Source organism: Acomys minous (assembly GCF_964271855.1).
Source record: "Acomys minous genome assembly, chromosome: 16".
Taxonomy (NCBI): Eukaryota; Metazoa; Chordata; class Mammalia; order Rodentia; family Muridae; genus Acomys; species Acomys minous.
Window position 1 is genome coordinate 51,606,303 of NC_140498.1, and position 20,098 is coordinate 51,626,400.

At 47.8% G+C, this 20,098-nt stretch overlaps 1 protein-coding gene across 1 annotated transcript; it reads right to left on the reverse strand.

Annotated features, from left to right (window-relative positions):
- Positions 1 to 113: 113 nt before the first annotated feature.
- PLA2G10 (phospholipase A2 group X) lies at positions 114 to 20,098 on the reverse strand (the record flags this gene model as incomplete). The annotated part of the gene is made up of 4 exons (XM_084763652.1): positions 114 to 561; positions 15,133 to 15,239; positions 16,564 to 16,714; positions 20,017 to 20,098. 4 exons carry the CDS (start codon positions 20,096 to 20,098, stop codon positions 419 to 421), a joined length of 483 nt encoding a protein of 160 aa, XP_084619778.1. The 3' UTR covers positions 114 to 418.

Genomic DNA, 20,098 nt, shown 5'->3' on the forward strand with positions numbered 1-20,098 from the left:
GCAGGCGTGTGCCACCACACCCAGCTTCCAGGAAATAAACTGTGACTCTTAAAGATGGAAAATGAAATATTTTTATTTCAGTAACAATTCTTAGATGTATCGTGTGGCAGTCTTATTACCACAGCCAAGCCGACAGACAGGTGTTCATCCACACTTGACCACCAGCCATCAGCAATAGGTTAGAGGACAGATAGCACACCTTTTCATAAAGGTTGAATTTGAAGAATTATACTAAGCCCAACAAAGTGATAGTTGTGTAAAGCAGGCCCAGGACTCTGCTCCGGAATGGGGGGAAGAAAGGGAAGGCAATGCTCACAGCTTTATCACTTGGCCTCCACTGACTCCTGCAGAAATCGAGTGCTGTTGCTCATTCTGAGAGTGAACGTCATTTCTATGTGCAAACGAACACTTCAGCCTGTCAGTCGCACTTGGGAGAATCCTTTCCGCAGAAAGCCGAGGGGTAGAGGAAGTATTTCAGGTTGTACTCTGTGCCTGCGAGGCAGTACGCGAGCTCCTCGTCACACTTGCACATGATTTCCTGGCATTTGTTCTCTGCTGGTCCTGGGAGTAGGGAAACCAAGGTTAGGGCGGAGACTTAGGCACACGAGAGTAGATGCCAGGGGAGTCAGGAAAGCTGGAGGCAGAACAGGTTATAACTTGACACTTGACAGATTTCCATTAGCCCTCCATGAGCACAACCACTCCAGAAGGCAGCCATGACAGCCAGCTTCTGTAAGAAAGGAACTTGGAGCCGGGCGTGGTGGTGCACCTCTTCAATCCCAGCACTCCGGAGGCAGAGGCAGGAGGATCTCTGTGAGCTCCAGGACAGCCTCGTCTACAAAGTTAGTCCAGGACAGCCAAGGATACACAGAGAAACCCTGTCTTGGAAAACCTAAAAATAAAAAATAGAAAAATTTTTAAAAAAAGAAAGAAAGAAAGGAACTTGGCACTTTGGTCAAATGGAAAGTCCAAAGTCCAGACAAGCTCTTGGCTTCTCTTCTGTGTCAATATTACCCTGTTTCACTTAGGAAGCCATTCAGATAAGACTCAGTGCCCGGTAACAAAAGGCCTCTGATGGAAGTTCTTGCTTTGAGCTTTGTGAGCTTCTCTAAGTTTTATGGTAAACAGCAGTGCTACTGAGGGTATAGCCCCCTGCTAGAGTTGCTTGCCTAGCTAGCACGAAGCCTTGGGTTCCATTTCTGCTATCACCAAAACCAAGTAAGCAGTAATTAGAACAAGATCACTCTTCACTCTGTATGGTTATTTCACGTCCCGGGTGAGATCGCTGTTGTACAGTGCCCATCCCAGGGCTGGGATGCCCTGTGGTGGTGACATGACTGCTTAGCATGCACGAAGCCCTGGGCTCTATCTCCAGCACACTCCTGCGACCTCAGCACATGGCAGGTGGAGGAAGAAGAATATACCGGACTGCCTAGCAAATGTGCAGCCAGCCCGGCCTGCATGAGACCCTGACTCAGAAAATAAAAATCAGGACTGGAGAGATGGCTCAGCAAGTTGGAACACTTGCTGCCCTTCCAAAGGACCCAAGTTCGGTTCCCAGCATCCATGTCAGGTGCCTTGCAAGTGTCTGTAACTCCAGCTGCAGGGGATCGGGCACCCTCAGGCACAAGAACCCATGGGACAAAAATTCACACAGGCAAATACACGCACACATAAAAGTAATAAAGATAAATATTTTAAAATGAGAAGTTAGAATGGAGCCAGGTGTGTTGGCACACGCCCATAATCCTGGCATTTCAAAGGCAGAGGCAGGCAGATCTCTGTGAGTTCGAGGCCAGCCTGGTCTACAAAGAGAGTTCTAGGACAGCCAGGGCTATTACACAAGAAACACTGTCTTGAAAAACAACAACAACAACAAAAAGAAAACAAAAAAAGAAAAGAAAGAAGTTAGAATGGAATCCATATAGAGGCTTGGCACTGAACACGTGCTGCTCCAGGTACACTGGCTCCCGCCTAGGCTTCTGGTCTCCCCCCCCCCCCCCCGCCCCCCGCCCCGTCCTCCTTAGGACTTGGACTGTAGCTCAGTATTAAAGCGTTTTAGTCCCAGGGCCACAAAAAGAGAAAGAGGGGGAATGAAGGAACTGTGTAACCCAAATTGACTTCAAACTCACTGTACAGCCAAGGCTGGCCTCGGAGTCAAGCCAATCCTTCTGCCTCAGCTATTACAGGACATTTGATCCCACTGTGAACCTCAAGATAGTAAACCATAAAAACGTGTTTCTTGTTTTGGTGTGGCTCAGCCCTTGCACACACCTTTCATCCAAGAGCTATTTGTAAACAGGGTTTATTAAAGTTAACGCTAGGGCAAGAGGCAGGGCAAGAAATGACAGATGACAGAGATGAAGTAAATAGGAGGGATTAAGACAGTGGAAGCCAGGCACTGTGGCACACACCTGTAATTCCAAGGCTACACAGAGAAACCCTGTCTTGAAAAAAAAGAGAGAGCATGGAGAAGCAGCAGCTCTTCGGCTCGTTGGCTTTAGCTAGCAGGCCTTTTCCTCCAAGGAGGCCAGCTTTTGGCTTTCTCCTCCTGGGCTGTCAGGTGTTTTTCTTCTGGGATGTCAACAGAGTAGGGAGTCAGCTGGGTGTTTTCCCTGCCTCTGAGCGAGCAGGTTTTCATGCCAGCATTCAGCTCCTACGTCTTCATTGGTAAAACTGAACAACTTGGGATTCTCATTCATAATAACGACACTCAGCCTCCCAAGGCCTGGGATCACAGGTGTGCACTGCCATGCCTGGATCCATGTGCATTTGATTATGCACTAACAAGGCATGATGCAGCATACCTGTGGCCCAAGCACATCGGAGGCGGGGGCAAGGACCATCGGATCAGGAGTTAAAGGTCATCCTTAGCTGCATGACTTGTATGGTTATTACAAACCATATCACACGAGGAATTGCCTCCAAACAATGCTGTGACTCCAGCTCCAGGGCATCTGGAACCGTTTTCTGCCCTCTCAGACACTTACTTTCACACACAGATACACACACACACACACACACACACACACACACACACACACACACAGAGCCGTAAATCTATCTTTTGGCTGAGTGTGGTGCCTTAGGCCTGTGACTCCAGCATTTCCAAGGCAGAGGCAGGTGTGGATCGCTGTGAGTTTGAAGCCAGCCTGGTCTACATGACCTACATCACAAGTTCCATGCCAAGTAGGACTATACTGTGGAACTTTTTCTCAAAAATTATTTTTATCATGCATTATCCCTACCGGCTTGGTCCTCGGTCCTCCCTGTGTGTACAACAATGCCAGGATAACCACTGACCCCAACAGTTCTAGATGTTCTATCACATAAACCCTCCCACAAGTGTGCACAGATCTGTGACCACCCATGGCCTTGGCAACAGTCATTAACGACCAGGCTGCTATGATTTAATAAAGAGGTTGGCACCATTAAAGAGACACCAGATCCTGGGGCTGCAGAGATGGCTTGTTGTTAAGAGTGTAAACCACAGGCTGGAGAGATGGCTCAGAGGTTAAGAGCACTGCCTGCTCTTCCAAAGGTCCTGAGTTCAATTCCCAGCAACCACATGATGGCTCACAATTATTTACAATGAAATCTGGTTCCCTCTTCTGGCCTGCAGGTGTTACATGCAAGCAGAACACTATGCATAATAAATAAATAAATCTTTCAAAAAAAAAAAAAAAGAAAAGAAAAGAAAAAAGAGTGTGAACCACATTTTAGGGGACTCAGATTTGATTCCCAGGACCCACAGCAGGAGGCTCACAACTGCTTGGTCCTTCAGTTCCAAGGGATTTAATGCCGTCTTGAGCACCGTACTCATGTGTATATATCATAAACAGAAACATAGAAAGTAAAGTTTGTTTTATATTTACTTATTTGGTTTGGTATGGTGTGGTATTTTGAGATAGGGTTTCTCTGTGTCGCAGCAGGGCATCATTTTGACCAGTTAAACACAAGAAGAATCAATTTTGATCTGAACGCATAGACAAAGCATTTTAAGCTGATTGGCTTTCCAGTCCCCCACCCCACCCCTTTCCTGGAAAAAGGAACACAGCAGGGTGTTGTGGGTTTGTTTATGTAGAACATATATCATTAGCTGAAGCAGAACGTTCAGCAAGATTTGAAGTGTGAGTAAAAGGCCGTCAGGCTCCCAGCAGGCAGGGCCTGAGAGCCTGAACTCAATTCCACCCTAGGATCAAGATGGAGACGTAAAAAACAAAATGGCTTCTGTTACGTTAAAGACAAAAGCAGGTGTTTTAAGCAGGCTACAACAGCCAGATGGCACCTGTCACAGGATCGAGTGTTTTAACAAATGTGGATTTTAACTAATTTGAGACTTTGCTCTCAGAAGAAAAACCATAGCTGCCTAGGATGTGTTTTTCCATGCTTGACTCCCCAGGCGCTTGAAGACTGCTATGTGGTCTGGGGAGAAACAGGCAATTGTTCAAACTGGCATCCATGAAGTTGGTTTTGCATGCACAGAAAATTTGAGTTACAGTGCTAGCCGGGCGTGGTGGCGCACGCCTTTAATCCCAGCACTCGGGAGGCAGAGGCAGGCGGATCGCTGTGAGTTCAAGGCCAGCCTGGTCTACAAAGCGAGTCCAGGACAGCCAAGGCTACACAGAGAGACTCTGTCTCAAAAAACCAAAAAAAAAAAAAAAAAAGAGTTACAGCGCCATGGAGGCATTGGATGTCAAAAGAAAGGCCGGGAAGCCAGACAGGGTAGGGCAGGGTCAAGCAGCCCTGATGCTTTGTAATTACAGGGTAATCTGTAAAGCTGCAGTGGAGCCATCAGGATGTTGGAGATGCCAGGGCTCTGGACTCTCCACAGAGGAAAGCTGGAGATAGAGTGGGGCAGTGAAGAGAAGCCAACACTCTACAAAGTGAGTCCAGGACAGCCAGGGCCACACAGAGAAACACTGTCTTGAAAAACAAAAACAAAAAACAAAAAAAAGAATGAATTCCTTTGCAGTGCTAGTTTGAGCTTAGTGCCTCATGTGTGCTGGGTGAAGACTCCTAAGCTACATCCCCAGTTCCCAAATTAACAAACTACCTCCCTCCTCTTTTTTTTTTTTTTTTTTTTTTTTCGAGACAGTCTTGCTATGTGGCCATGGCTGGCCTGGGATTTGCTATATACAGACCATGTTCTTAAGTTCTCTGGGTGGGAGAGGGCCATTTAGAGGGCTCATACTGTGTTTGGCTTACTCTTCAAAGGTATATGCCCAGTGACTACTTCCTCCAGCTAGGCCCCACCTCCTAAAGTTTCCAGAACATTCTCCAAATAGTGCCACCTGCTGGGGACTGAGATTCAAGACACGGGCCTGGGGATGACCCTTCCGATTCATGCCCCTGACCCCAAGGCTCATGGTCATCTCCTGATGCAAGATGTGTTTAGTTCATTTTCCTCTGAAACTGGAGTTACAGACAGTTGTGAACTGCCATGTGGGTGCTGGGAACTGAGCCTGGGTCTTCTGGAAGAGCTGTCAGTGCTCTAACCGCTGAGCCAGCTCTCCAGCCCCATAATCCATTTCCAATGGTTCTCAAATCTTAGCAATTCCATGTTCAAAAGATCAAATTCAAAGTCTCTTCGGAGGCTCAAGACAAACTCTTAGGTGTGAGCTCCTGTAAAATTAGGTACAAGCTACACATCCCCATTATAAAAGGAGGAACAGGAAAATAGAGAGGCCAGACAGAAGACAGCAAGGTGAAGACACTCCGTGGACCAAGCTGGCCTCGAACTCACAGAGATCGCCTGCCTCCACCTTCCAAAGGCTGGAATTAAAGGCATATGCCACCACACTGGGCAAGTACAAACTTTTATAGTTTCTTGTCCAGCCCGGGGGCACATGGTGTCCGTATGTGAGTTCCAATGGGTGTGGCAGCTCCCTCTCGTGGCCTTGTCCCCCCCACCTGTTTGTTTTCTCAAGACAACTTTTCTCTTTGTAGCTTTCAGTGTCCTGAAACTCTGTAGACCAGGCTGGCCTTCAACTCACAGCAATCCACCTGTCTCTGCCTCCTGAGTGCTGGGATTAAAGGCATGTGCCACCATGCCCATTAAGAATTCATTCTTAATGGCTTGCTCTGTGTCAGCTTGATACAGTTGGAGAGGAAGGAACCTCAATTGAGGAAAAGCCTCCATAAGATCAGGCTACAGGCAAGTCTGTAGGGCATTTTTCTAATTGACGGTTGAGGGCCCAGGCCATTGTGGGTGGTGCCATCCCTGGGATGGTGGTCCTGGGTTCTATAAGAAAGCCCACTGAGGAGGCCATGGGGGAGCAAGCCAGTAAGCAGCACCCCTGCCTGGCCTCTGCATCAGCTCCTGCCCTTTTTTAAATTTTATTTTATTAATTTATTCATATTACATCTCAATGGTTATCCCATCCCTTGTATCCTCCCATTCCTCCCTCCCTCCCATTTTCCCCTTACTCCCCTCCCTTATGACTGTGACTGAGGGGGACTTCCTCCCCCTGTATATGCTCATAGGGTATCAAGTCTCTTCTTGGTGGTCCTGCCCTGTTTAAGTTCCTGTCCTGACTTCCTTCAATGATGGACACTGATTTGGAAGTGTAAGCCAAATAAATCCTTTCCTCCCCAAATTCCTTTGATCGTGGTGTTTCATCACAGAGATAGTAACTTTAATTAAAACAGCTTATTAACTAATTAAATATTAAGTAATCAGTTAATTAAACAAATTTGTTAAATTGAGTACATTAACAATGTTAGTATTTATATTCTATAACATTTCTCTCACCCCAACAATCACCCTATCACAACAAAAAGCCTGTCAAGGTGGCGCACACCTTTAATCCCAGCACTCGGGAGGCAGAGGCAGGCAGATCTCTGTGAGTTTGAGGCCAGCCTGGTCTATGAAGCAAGTCTACGACAGCCAAGGCTACACAGAGAAACCCTGATTCAAAAAACCAGAGAGAAAGAGAGACAGAGACAGAGACAGAGACAGAGACAGAGAAAGACACCCACCCACACACACACACACACACACACACACACACACACACAGAGAGAGAGAATTTGTGTACCTTAGACAGCCACTCCTCCTGTCCCATCTCTGATCATCTGAGTGTTACTCATCTCTTTGCTGTCTGCAGAGATTTACTGTTTCATACAAATGGAGACATGTGACCTGATTCCTGTGAGACTGCCTCAAATTCTCAAAGTTCGCATGTCCATGTTGTAGCAGTTATGGCACTTTTTTTTTTTTGTTATGGCACTTCTGCTTTGTTTTTTCATAACGGGCCTGGAGAGATGGCTCAGAGTTTAAGAGCACTTACTTATTCTTACAAAGAACCTGGGTTTGATTTCCACCACCCCCCGGCTCACAACAGTCTCTAACTTTGTCTCTGTATGAAGCCCTCTTCTGTCCTCTGTGGGCAACAGGCACAGTCATGCAGGGAGGCAAAACACCTATACACATAAAAACAAAATAAATAAAGCTCTTTTTTTTCCCCTTTGAGACAGAGTTTCTCTGTGTAGCCTTGGCTGTCCTGGACTCACTTTGTAGACCAGGCTGGCCTCAAACTCACCGAGATCCACCTGCCTCTGTCTCCCGAGTGCTGGGATTAAAGATGTGCACCACTTAGGGCTGGAGAGTTGGCTCAGTGGTTAAGAGCACTGTCTGCTCTTCCAAAGGTCCCTGGTTCAATTCCTAGCACCCACATGGCAGCTCACAACTGTCTGTATCTCCAAGATCTGACACCCTCACACCAATGCACACAAATTAAAATTAAATAAAAAAAAATTTTAAAAAAAGATGTGTGCCACTACACCCAGCAAGTTTTTCATTTTTAAAATTGTTTTATTTTTACATATGTGTGTCACAGAGTGATTATGGAGGTCAGAGGACAACTTGAAGGAATCAGTTTTCTCCTGTCACCATGTGGGTCCTGGGGATTAAACTCGCTGTCAGGCTTGAAAACAAGCATCTTTAAAGCTAGAACATTTTGCCAGCCCATAACTATGTTTCCTTTTTTCCATTTTACTGATTAAAAAAGTGAGGTTCAGGGCTGGAGAGATGGCTCAGTGTTTAATGGCACTGTCTGCTCTTCCAAAGGACCTGGGTTCAGTTCCCAGCAACCACATGGCAGCTCACAACTGTCTGTAACTCCAAGACCTGACACCCTTACACCATAAATTAAATTTAAATAAAATACTATTTTTAAAAAAGAAAAGAAAAATGAGGTTCAAAGGGATTACTCAGTTGAGGTCACAGAACTGGGAAGGGGTCACCCAGAATTGCAGCCAAGGATTAGTCTTCCTCCTGTGTAAGAAATGTTTTCAAAACCAAAACAGGTTTTCTACTCTGTGGCCAAGATCTAGAGGAAGCTCACTGTTAAAGAAGAGTAAAAATGCTGGAGTGAGGCCACCGGTGCATACTGGGAATCCTAGCCATCAGGAGACGAGAAAGAAGGTTGAAAGGCTCAGGCCAGTCAGGCTGGGCTATGGTGTGAGACCATTATCTCAAAAGTAAATCAATAATATATAAAGGAAAAGGAAAAATAGCTCCCACAGGTTATACTTAAAATTAAAGCCTGCTAGTAAATATTATTATAGGCTAAAATTTTTTAAATATATTTGTCAGGCCCATAAATGGAAAATAGGCCAAGCCTGTAATTACATAAACAACTATGCTCAGAATATCTCTAAGCAGAATAACAGAATATTTTTGTTGAAAATGCATAACAGAGACCTTGGACCTTTCGTGTGGCTTGGGGGAAAGAGCTCTGAAAACAAACACAGACTCTGCCAGCAAACATAACCGTATACGCTCATGAACACCATTTCCACTTGGGTGTTACTGAGGAGAACTTGCAAATTGAAGGGGAGGGTAGGAAAACCGCAAGGTACATTTCCCCACAAAGCCTCACCTCACCTCTGCCCGTGCTAAGAGTTCAGGGGGAAGTCACTTCTTACCCGTGGGCCTCCGTTTCCTAACACAGAACGTAAGGGGTGCAGTTCAGTTGGAGGAGTGTGTTCAAAGCCCCGAATTCAGTTGCCAGGACCACAAGCCAGGCATGGTGGCACATACGTGTGCTCCCAGCGGCCAGGCATCGTGGCACATACCTGTGCTCCCAGGGGTCCAGAAGTGGCAGCAGGAAGAACAGAAGTTCAGTGACACGCTTGACTGCCTAGTGAGCTTGAGGTCAGCCTGAGATACATGAGGCTTTGTCTCAAGAGAAAAAAAACGATGCTTGGGGCATATTCATATGCCATGGGATGGGCATGGTGGTGCATTCATTAATCCCAGCACTCAGGAGGCAGAGGCAGGCAGAGCTCTGTGAGTTCAAGGCCAGCCTGGTCACTATAGCAAACTCCACTACAGCTAGGACTACAGAGAAAGACCCTGTCTCAGAAAAATTAAAAATAAAAAAGGGATGGAGGAGGGGGCGGTGGCATACATCTTTCATCCCAGCACCTGAGAGGCAGAGGCAGGTGGATCACTATGAGTTCAAGGCCAGCCTGATCTACAAAGGGAGTCCAGGACAGCCAAGGCTACACAGAGAACACCCTGTTTCAAAAAACCAAAAAGAAAAAAGAAGAAAAAAAAGGGGGGAAGGTCATATTGCCACAGTAATTCAATTTCACTCTTTAAAACAATATTTTATACTTATTTATTTTGCTTTTGAAGGGTTCAGTTTCTTTGGTGGGGGTAGACCAGAGTATGCACACCATGGTACACTTGATCCTACTATGTGGTCTCATGGGTCAGACTCAGGTCATCATGCTTGGCAGCAAGCACCTTTTCCCACTGAGCCATTTGACCACCCCAGCTTTACACCACCGGCTCCAGCATCCTTGTAGGGAGCCAGGACCACCCTCCCTCGGGGAGCCTGCTCCTTTCTGCCTCCGGAGCAGACAGTATGTAGATGCTGGGGTTTCAGTGAAGAGTCAGAGGGTGGGAGAGGAAAGAGGAAAACCACACTCACACACACACACACACACACACACACACACACACACACTCACATACATACACACACACACCACACACTACACACACACACACACACACACACACGTACTCACCCACACAGACACACATACATACATATGTACACAGACACACACATACATATAGACACACTAACACCACACACTTTCATACAGACAGACAGACACACACACACACATAGACACTCATACATACTCACACTACACAGACCATACACACAAACAAACACACACACCAAACAGGCTCACATATACACACACTCATGCAAACACATACACTCTCAGACACACACACAGATACGCACATAGTCACATATATACTCACAGACACACAAAATACATACATACATGTAGACACAGACACAAATGCACAGACATACAAAATCTATACAGATGCACACACATAATACACTCATACACATATACAGACACACACAGTACACACACTCATACACATAGACACATTCACACAGATGTATGCATGCACACTCATGCATACATATAGTCACTCGTGCACACAAACACACTCACACATAGAGACGCATAACAGAGAGAGAGACACACACACACACACACATACCAGCACACACACACACATGCAAGTGTACATAGTTATACACAGATACATGCGCACACACACAGAGGCACATACACACAAATACACTATTAGTTTTTTTTTAATTACCTGTATTATCTGTAGGCCCGGCTCTCGATCCATCAAGACACAGACACTTGTTATATTTTAAAATAGCCTTAGTTAACCTAGGGCAGGGTAAGTATCAATCCTCTAAACTCCCTCCCATAGTGGGACAGGCATGGGATCCCTGTCTCAATCCCAACCATCTGCTTCTAATAACTTTTATCAAGTTGCCTCCCATCCTTAATCCCGAATACTTGATTCATGTTCTTCATCTGGGCTGGATTCTCCATCCACACTGGCCACGTGCTTCTCCTCCATCTAACCCAGGCGGCCTTCCTCTCTTCACTTCATGTCTCTCTCCTTTCTCCTCCTGGCTGTGTGTGTGTGTGTGTGTGTGTGTGTGTGTGTGTGTGTGTGTGTTGTTTTAAGAATTCCTTCCTCTTCCAGCCCCACCTATCTCCTCTGCCCTGCCCAGGTGGGATGGCTTTTTATTAAGCAAAAGGTAAGTCACAGAGACAGTAAGCAGTAATTAGCATCAAAATACATCAGACCATCCCCCCACACATACACATAGACACACTCACACAGATGCGTGCATGCACACTCATGCATACATATAGTCACTTCCGTACACAAACACACTCACACAAACATAAGCATACACACACAGAGAAACATGCAAGTACACACAATCTCACACACAGAGGTACATACACCCACATATATACATACCTATACACAGACACACATGCACACACACAGACACACTGAGCTACATGTACACATACACCCACACGCTCTCATACACACACAGACATACACACAGACACATGCACACAGGCACACACACTCTCACCCCGCCTCGATCTGTTTAACACGGTCTGAACTCTTTTTTTCACCTCTGTAACACTTACCTTCCAGGTAAGGAAACTGAATACAGTGTGAAGCACAAGCATGCATCTGGGTCACATGCCTCCTAACAAAGGTGTGACTGCTATCTGAGAGAGCAGGAATGGTTGACACAGCTGTACAACAGTATGCCACAGCATGAAGTCACACCCACCCCACCGAGTGTATGAAAGCTAACCCGCATGGATCACTGCCAGAAATCTCAAACTATTAGAAGAAAACAGACGGGTAAACTTTCGCAGTGCTGTGACTCACTCAGTAGCCCAGGCTGGCCTCCAGCTCGGGGCATGCCTCTGCCTCCAGAGTGCTGGGACCACAGGCGTGCGCTGCCACCACCAGCCGCTGCCAGTGGATGCGGTAAAGCATCAAAACACATGGGCAACAGTAAACAAAAGAACTGAATAGATGTCGCAAAATAAAAAACACTTTTGTGCATCGAGGATGTTGTTCTGAAAAGGAGGACAACCCACAGAAAAGAAGCCACAGCCATGACAAGGGTTGAGAATTTGAAACATAAAGAACTGTAACAACAGCGAAATGACAGTCCTATTAAAAGCCCTATGTGAGGGGGCTGGAGAGATGGCTCAGAGGTTAAGAGCACTGACTGCTCCTCCAGAGGTCCTGAGTTCAATTCCCAGCAACCACATGGTGGCTCACAACCATCTATAATGAGATCTGCTGCCCTTTTCTGGTGGGGAGGTGCACATGTGGGCAGAACATTGTGCACATAATAAATAAATCTTTAAAAAAAAAAAAAGCAACAAAAATTCAGATGGTGGTGGCACATGCCTTTGATCCTAGGATTTGAGAGGCACAAGTAGGTGGATCTCTGTGAGTTTGAGGCTAGCCTGATCTACATAATGTGTTCCAGAACAGCACAGGGCTACACAGGGAAACTTTGTCTTATAAAACCAAAGAAGAAAAAAGCAACCAAAAAGAAGAAAGAAACAAAGAAAGGAAAGAGGGAGTGAGGGAGGGAGAGAGGGAAAGAAGGAAGGAAGAAAACTAAAATCCACAAGATTAGCAAAGCTGAACAAAAACTAGGTCCTGCCTCTATTTATTTTGAGTGCACACGGGAGTCTAGAACAACCCACTAGAGTCGGTTTGTTCCTTCCACCCTGTGGGTCATAGAGATGGAACTCAGATCATTAGGCCAGCTAGGCCATCTTTTTCCAGCATGCATATACACTTTAAAATGACCAGAGAGCAAGGCAGAGGGCACATGAGAGGGTTTGGTAGGAGGAAAGGGAAGAGAGGCATCAGTTCAAAAAATAAAAATGGGAGCTGGAGAGATAGGTCAACAGTTAAGAGCACTGGTTGCTCTTCCAAAGAACCAGGGTTCAAATCCCCAGCGCCCACATGGTATCTCACAGCTGTCTGTAACTCTAGCTTGAACCCAGAGGATCCAACACCCTCACAGAGACATACATGAAGGCAAAACACCAATGCACATAAAATAAAAATAAATAAATTTTTTTTTTTTGAGACAGGGTGTCTCTGTATAACAGAGCCCTAGCTGTCCTGGACTCACTGTGTAGGCTGGGTTGGCCTCAAATTCACAGAGATCCACCTGGCTCCTCCTCCTGAGTGGTGGGATTAAAGACGTGCCCCATCATGCCCGGCAAAATTAAATAAATCTTTAAAATATAAAAATAACTTTAGCCAGGCGTGATGGCGCACGCCTTTAATCCCAGCACCCGGGAGGCAGAGGCAGGCGGATCGCTGTGAGTTTGAGGCCAGCCTGGTCTACAAAGCGAATCCAGGACAGCCAAGGCTACACAGAGAAACCCTGTCTCAAAAAACAAAAACAAAAACAAAAACAAAAAAAATAACTTTAAAAAATTTAAATGATAACTTTTTTTCAGTGTGGTGATGGAACCCAGGACCTCAACATTCTAAGCAGGCACTCTACCGAGGATGAGCTACCTGCATCCACAGCCCAGCAGTGCAAATGCGGGGCTAGGGAGATGGTTTGGTGGTGCAGAGTGCCTCCTGATCCTCCCAATGACCCGAGTCCGGTACCTAAATGACGATGGATTGGCTCTATCTACTGAGGAATCTGATATAAGCACTGCATTCAGGCCCACACACCCACATACAGGCACACTTGTAGTTGAACTGTTTGTTATTAGTCAAATAATATTTATTTCTTTTGTTTGTTTGGTTGGTTGGTTTTGTTTTCAAGACAGGGTTTCTCCTGTAGCCCTTGCTGTCCTGGACTCACTTTGTAGACCAGGCTGGTCTCAAACTCACAGAGATCCACCTGCCTCTGCCTCCCGAGTGCTGGGATTAAAGGTGTGCGCCACCACGCCCAGCTATTTATTTATTTTTACATAAAAATATATAATTTATATATACATATATAATTATAATTGATAATTAAATATAAAATTGTATATATAAGTAAAAAGATTTATTTGTTTTATAAAGTAATGTAATTAAGGCTAAAATATTAAATATTATTTAGATTATTATTATTTAAAGCATTGAAATTTGTGTTGTGTTTATTCTCATTTAAAAGAAAAACGGAGAGTGCTAGGGCTGTGTGGTTCAGTGGAAAGCGCTTGTTGAGCATGTCGGAGGCCCAGGTCTAATTCTAGTGCTGTCAAGGAATAGAAAAAGAACAGGCAAGGCTACACAGAGAAACCCTGTCCCAAAGAGAAGAAGAAGAAGAAGAAGAAGAAGAAGAAGAAGAAGAAGAAGAAGAAGAAGAAGAAGAAGAAGAAGAAGAAGAAGAAGAAGAAGAAGGGAAAAAGAAAAAGAAGTGGGAGAAAGTGGGTGCCTACTTTGTTTGCAGCTCCGCAGAGCGCTTCGTATTGCTGCCCCAGCTCCATCCTACCCACAGTCTGCATGGTTACCCACTCTCTGAGGTTTCAAAAGTTAATTCTGCATTTACAGTTACTTGAAAGAAAGCTATAGATGGAGGGGCTCCTTTGAGCCTTAGTATTGGCACCCAGGGTTCCCACGCCTGGGCAAGTGCTCCACCAGCAGCTGCACCCAGATTGCCCAGTGGCCTTAAAGGTAAACATGGCACTTCCAGGCTAGGCGGCGCCTGCTTGTAAATCCTAGCAATTGGCAGGCTGATGGAGAAGTAGAGAGCTTTGGGCTTAGGGATTTAGATCAGTAGTACGCACCGCACCGAGGAAGGAGGCCCTGGGCTCTGTCCTCAGCACCAGGGAAAAGACAAAATTACAGTCTCACCAGGTCTACATTGACCTTTTTGTTTGTTTGGTTGGTTGGTTAGTTTTGTTGTGGTAGTAGTTGTTGTTTGAGACAGGATCTCAAATATATGGGTCTGCCTCATCCTTTCTCCAGATACAACCATTTTCTACAGTTTGGGCGCGTAATGAGCACATGTATTGGTCCCCACCTGACGGACTCTTAGGCTGTTTACACCGAGTAACTTTATCTCTGCTTTTTGTTCAGACACTGAAGAAATCCATGCGCATGTGTGTTTCAAGGGCTTGGTGTGGAACGCCACCTTCTAGGTAACACTATCATGCGGTTACAGCAAGCAGTGGTGCTTTACTGCGAGGGCGCAGAAGCCATTGGGATCGTGTGGGTTGTCCAGGAGACACGTGGGGAAGTCAGAGCGCTCGGTGTGGGACACTCACCACACTGGATGCGACGGTCCAGGCATTTCCACAGGTAGCGGTCTATCTTGGGGCTGCAGCCGGCCTCCTGAGCTCGGGTGTAACAGCAGTCATGGTGATGGCAGCACCTAGACGTATCAAGTGGGCAGCAATAGCTGCATGGAATTCTGCAGGCCTTCCCACCTGACGCGATCCTCGAGGAGCTAGTGTCCCCTGAGGGGCCCGCATCCCTCGCTCCCTGGCCTTGCCTGGGTCTACCCCTGCCTGCCTCCTTGTGACTCGGAGCTGCCCCTCCTCCCTCCACACCCTCCCCCTCTACTCCCTTCTCCCCTCCCCCCCTCCCACCACAATCTTCCCTTCCTATCCCAGACTCCACCCAGAAGTGGTCATGCCTCCTGTCTCCTCCGGCTAGGAGAGTCTCACACCCTATCATAAAACCATTTTCTCTCCCTCCCAGCCAGTTAATCCTGAGTTCTCACTATAAACCTCATCCCATTTCCCCACAGTGTCCTCGGGGCCAGCTAGCCTGCCATTTACTAGGACCTCAGTAAACAGGTGTTGTTGGAAAGTCCCCTGAGAGACACCACCCCGGTCAACAGCTGGCTTCCACTTCCATGCTGCCCTTGGAAAGCTTCCAAGCTGTGGAGGGAGGCAGATGGGGTGCTAAGTGACAAGTGCTGGGATGTGGGGTAGCCAGAGGGGTTCTAGGAGCCCCAAGGAGGTGACAATCCCAGCAGGGCTTGCAGGGTGGGGGGCTCTCTGGGGATGGGAATGGCAGAGCCATTTCTTCATGAAGATCCTGTGGGAAGCAGACAGCCAGACTGTAGGAACGCATTGTGTCGTCAAGTGAACCCAAAATTCGGGGCACTTGACTGTTAACGTCTCCAGCTAGGGAGGAGGCAGCTGCATTCCACACCGAGCCACTTACTAGGCCTGTGGCAATGGGTGAGTGTCTGGATGTCTGGGACCCCAGGGACCTCATTATCAAGTGGGAATGAGCACCATGCTTCTTCCTGAGCAAAGCTATGATAGTGACTGGGATGTCACATGAAGATGCTGGCTCTCAGTTTGCAGGGAGCAGGCTTCTCTCCACCGCGGGGTATTCCCCATGCTCTGTGCTGGCCCAGATAAGCACCCTGATGGTTCTGTAGCTCGGCTTCCTTATCTATGAAATGGGACTCATAGAGATTCTGAGACACTCTCAGACTGGACCATAGTCTAGATAGCTTTGTGCTGGTCCTAGGTGATGATGTCATCAGGCCCCAGGCAGGATAAAGGTTAACAGGCACCAAGATGTCTTCCCACTGACCCCGGGACCCTCTGTACACAGGAAAACGCTAGGTTCTGGGATCTTCCTGGATCAAACCTGACTTCAGTTTGGGGTTCCTCTGACAGGCCTTGGCTGTCGTTGCAGTTGGGAGACCTTCTCCCATGGGCCCAGTGTCCACTCACCAGTCAATGGCATCAAGTGGCTCTCCATGGCCACCCAGGCCACAGTAACAGCCATAGCTCATGTAGGCGATGGGTGATCGAGAACCAACACAATCCAAGGTCCCCACCAATTCCAGGATCCCACGCTTGTGCACATGTGACCTTCTGGTTGCTAAGGGGTGAACAAAGGTTATAGGTTCAAGGTCAGAACTTCCCCATCCCCAGTGAAGGGCACTAGCCTGAGAAGGACCTAGATGTTGCAACTTGACTGAGCTTAACCCCACTCCTAGGTGTGTGACCTTGGACAAATTATAGATTTTTCTGGGCTTTGCTTTCTTCAGTTGCTTAGTGCAGGGCAAGGTGGCATCAACTCACTGAATGGGGTTGGACAGGCATTTGAGTCTATATCCTTTTTTTTTTTTTCATTTATTTAATATATATGAGTGCTCTATCTGCATGTACACCTGCACACCAAAAGAGGGCATCAGATCCTATTATAAATGGTTGAGACCCACCATGTGGTTGCTGGGAATTGAACTCAGGACCTCTGGAAGAGCAGGCAGTGCTCTTAACCACTGAGCCATCTCTCCAGCCCTTTTTCTTTCTTTCTTTTCTTTTCTTTCTTTCTTTTTTTTTTTTTTTTTTTTTTTTTTTTGGAGACAGGGTTTCCTTGGCTGTCCTGGACTCACTTTGTAGACAAGGCTGGCCTTGAACTCACAGAGATCTGCCTGTCTCTGCCTCCCAAGTGCTGGGATTAAAGGTGTGTGCCACCACTGCCTGGCTTCTTTTTCTTTTTTTAGTTTCTTGAGACAGGTTGTGTGTGTGTGTGTGTGTGTGTGTGTGTGTGTGTAGTCCTGGCTGCCCTAGAATTCCTCCAAGGCTGGCGGATCTCTGTAAGTTTGAGGCAAGTCTGGTCTACAGAGAGGGCCACGTGGAGAAACCCTGTCTTGGAAAACAAAAAAAAACAAAATAAAACAAAACGGAGTGTGTCACCACTGCCCCACCTACAACCCAGATCTTTAAGGCAGTCTGAGCAGAAAAATGAGTTGTAGACCATAGCTTAGGAGAGACCGCAGCTCGGGGCCTCTGCATAGGCTGGTCTCTTCCGAGAACGGCCTGGTGTTCATCACTCCACTCCTGGCTGCCTTTGATGCAGGCAGACTGTAAGCTGGGCACTAAATATTCACTCTCCTCATTGTGCTAGGGGCTCCAAGGAAGGTTTCTCAGGGGGTTCCTGAACCCTTCTTTTCTCCCCTAAACTTTGCCTTAGGGCCCCTATGTATCTACTTTTATTTTCACCTCAAGGTCAGTTTCCTTCCTTAGCCTCAGTCCAGCCATTTCTCTGGGTCCTGGTGTACTTCTAGCAGCACCCAGCAGGTGTGACATTAAACCCTGCATTTGAGAGACAAAGGACACTGGCTGGGAAAAAGTGGCCTTCACACTTTCCCAGTCCACAGCACCTGAAGTAAGGGCCCAACACCCACACTGTCTGTCACACACACACACACACACACACACACACACACACACACACACACACACATCACATCACCTGTGTGTAGTAAGGAAGGGGGTCTGCAGGACGGCAGGCCTGAGGGACACTGGTAGTGGAGCAGGACCAGGTTTCCAGGTCCGTGCTGAGCGTCTGTACCTACACACCATCCTCCCGACCCCGTACCCCAGGGTGGAGGACAGTGGAGGTGCAGCCTGGGCCCTGGACAGCCACGACTCTCATCTGCCGCATAGAGGGAGTTTCTATCACACTGACTTATTTGAGGGCCCTGCACTGAATTTATACCACATTTTCTCTCAGCGGAGAAAGAGGTCGGGAGGAGGTTCTCAAGGTGGTTCAGATCAGACGCAAATGTAAAGTTGAGTTCAGAGCGACTGGGGTTCTAACTCAGATGGTAGAGTGCTTGCCTGGCGTGCACTGGGCTCCATCGTCAGCGCCACATAAAGTAGACATGGTAGCCCATGCTATAATCCCAGCACTTGGGAGGAGGAGGCAGGAAGATCCGAAGTGAAGCTTATTCTTGGCTAGATAGTAGATTTGGTTTTGTTTGCTTGCTTGCTTGCTTGCTTGAGACAGGGTTTCTCTGTGTAGCCTTGGCTGTCCTGGACTGGCTTTGTAGACCAGGCTGGCCTCAAACTCACTGCCTCTGCCTCCCAAGTGCTGGGATTACAGGAGTGTGCCACCGCACCCAGCTTAGACAGTAACTTTGAAGCCTTCCTTTCCACTCTAACAGCCCACACACTTGCCCTGAGCCTTCCATGGTTCCCATGGATTTTGGACCGCGCTCCTAGCTCCACTGTACCCCAAGTCCCAGTGGAGGTCCCAAGCTTGATCCCCCCAGCCTTCCTGCCTCCTCAGAACCCAGTTGCTCCCCCCCCCCCCCTGTCAGGCCCATCCCACTGCTGGTCCTGTTTTGCTTCAGCCAGCTCACGGCTGCCCTTACTCTGCCAGCGGCCCACACTGCTGCCCGTTTGTGGAGGTGCCCCTGTAGCTTGGGTGCTCTTCTAGAACAGACCTCTGCCTCATGTAGCTCCGGATACCCTGGCACACAGAAAGGCTTCTAGGAAAGGTCTGGTCTGTTGATCTCAGGAGCCACCAAGCCTAGGGGAGCCACACCTAGCCTCCCCATTCCCATGTACCCTGTACCCTGACACCATCTGCCAAGCTCCCCCTCCTCCACCCCCAATCTGCTATCACAGAGGCTGGAACAGCCCATGAATGGCCCAGGGGAGGGACAGACAGCAACACTAAGTTTGGAACCAAAGAAAACACTCCCTTTGTACCAACATAGGTGGGGCCGGTCAGGCCGGGGTCTGTTTGCTCTGTCTACCTGTGGGCAGCCTCCACTGGAAGTGCCAGGACCCAGAGGGCATTGTACAGCCCAAGGAGTCAATGCTGGTATACACCCAGTGTGGGTGTCCTAGGCACCCCTGAGCTGTGTTGCCCTGCAAATGCTGCTTGGAGCAACTGTGGCATCTGCGATGTTGATCTGGGTGAGTCCGTGCAGAAGCAGAAGGCTCACAGCTGCACCTCAGTCCCCAGGTAAGGCAAGGGCTGACTCTGCCTGTATGTCCTACTACACCCTAGGATTAGGGAGTCACCCAGAAAATCCTCTCTAAAGGAGGTTTCCTTACCCACCCCTACTACTCTGTCCTGTCGCTGTTCCTCCCACCCATAGGCTCCTGCCTGGAAGTCTTACCTCAGACCCCACAGGCAATAGGAGGGACTAGGAGCTCCAGGCTGCTGGAGAGGACGGCTGTAATTATGGAGTTCACGGAGGGAGGACTCTGATCCCACTCCACTAAGTTCCTGGATGGAGTGCCTGAGCGGAGGGCCCTGGAAAGGCTCCTGAGTGTCTGGGGAGGTGGGCATATGAAGAAAGGGATGGGCATCTCAAGGCTTCTTGGGTGCTGGAAGGTGTGGAATTTGACCCAGGCTGGTGGAAGGCAGTCCTCACTCACCCTGGCTGAGTCCAGGTCCCAGCAGCAGCAGCAGCAGCAGCAGTAACAGCATCACAGCCCGGCACAGAGACGGCTCACACAT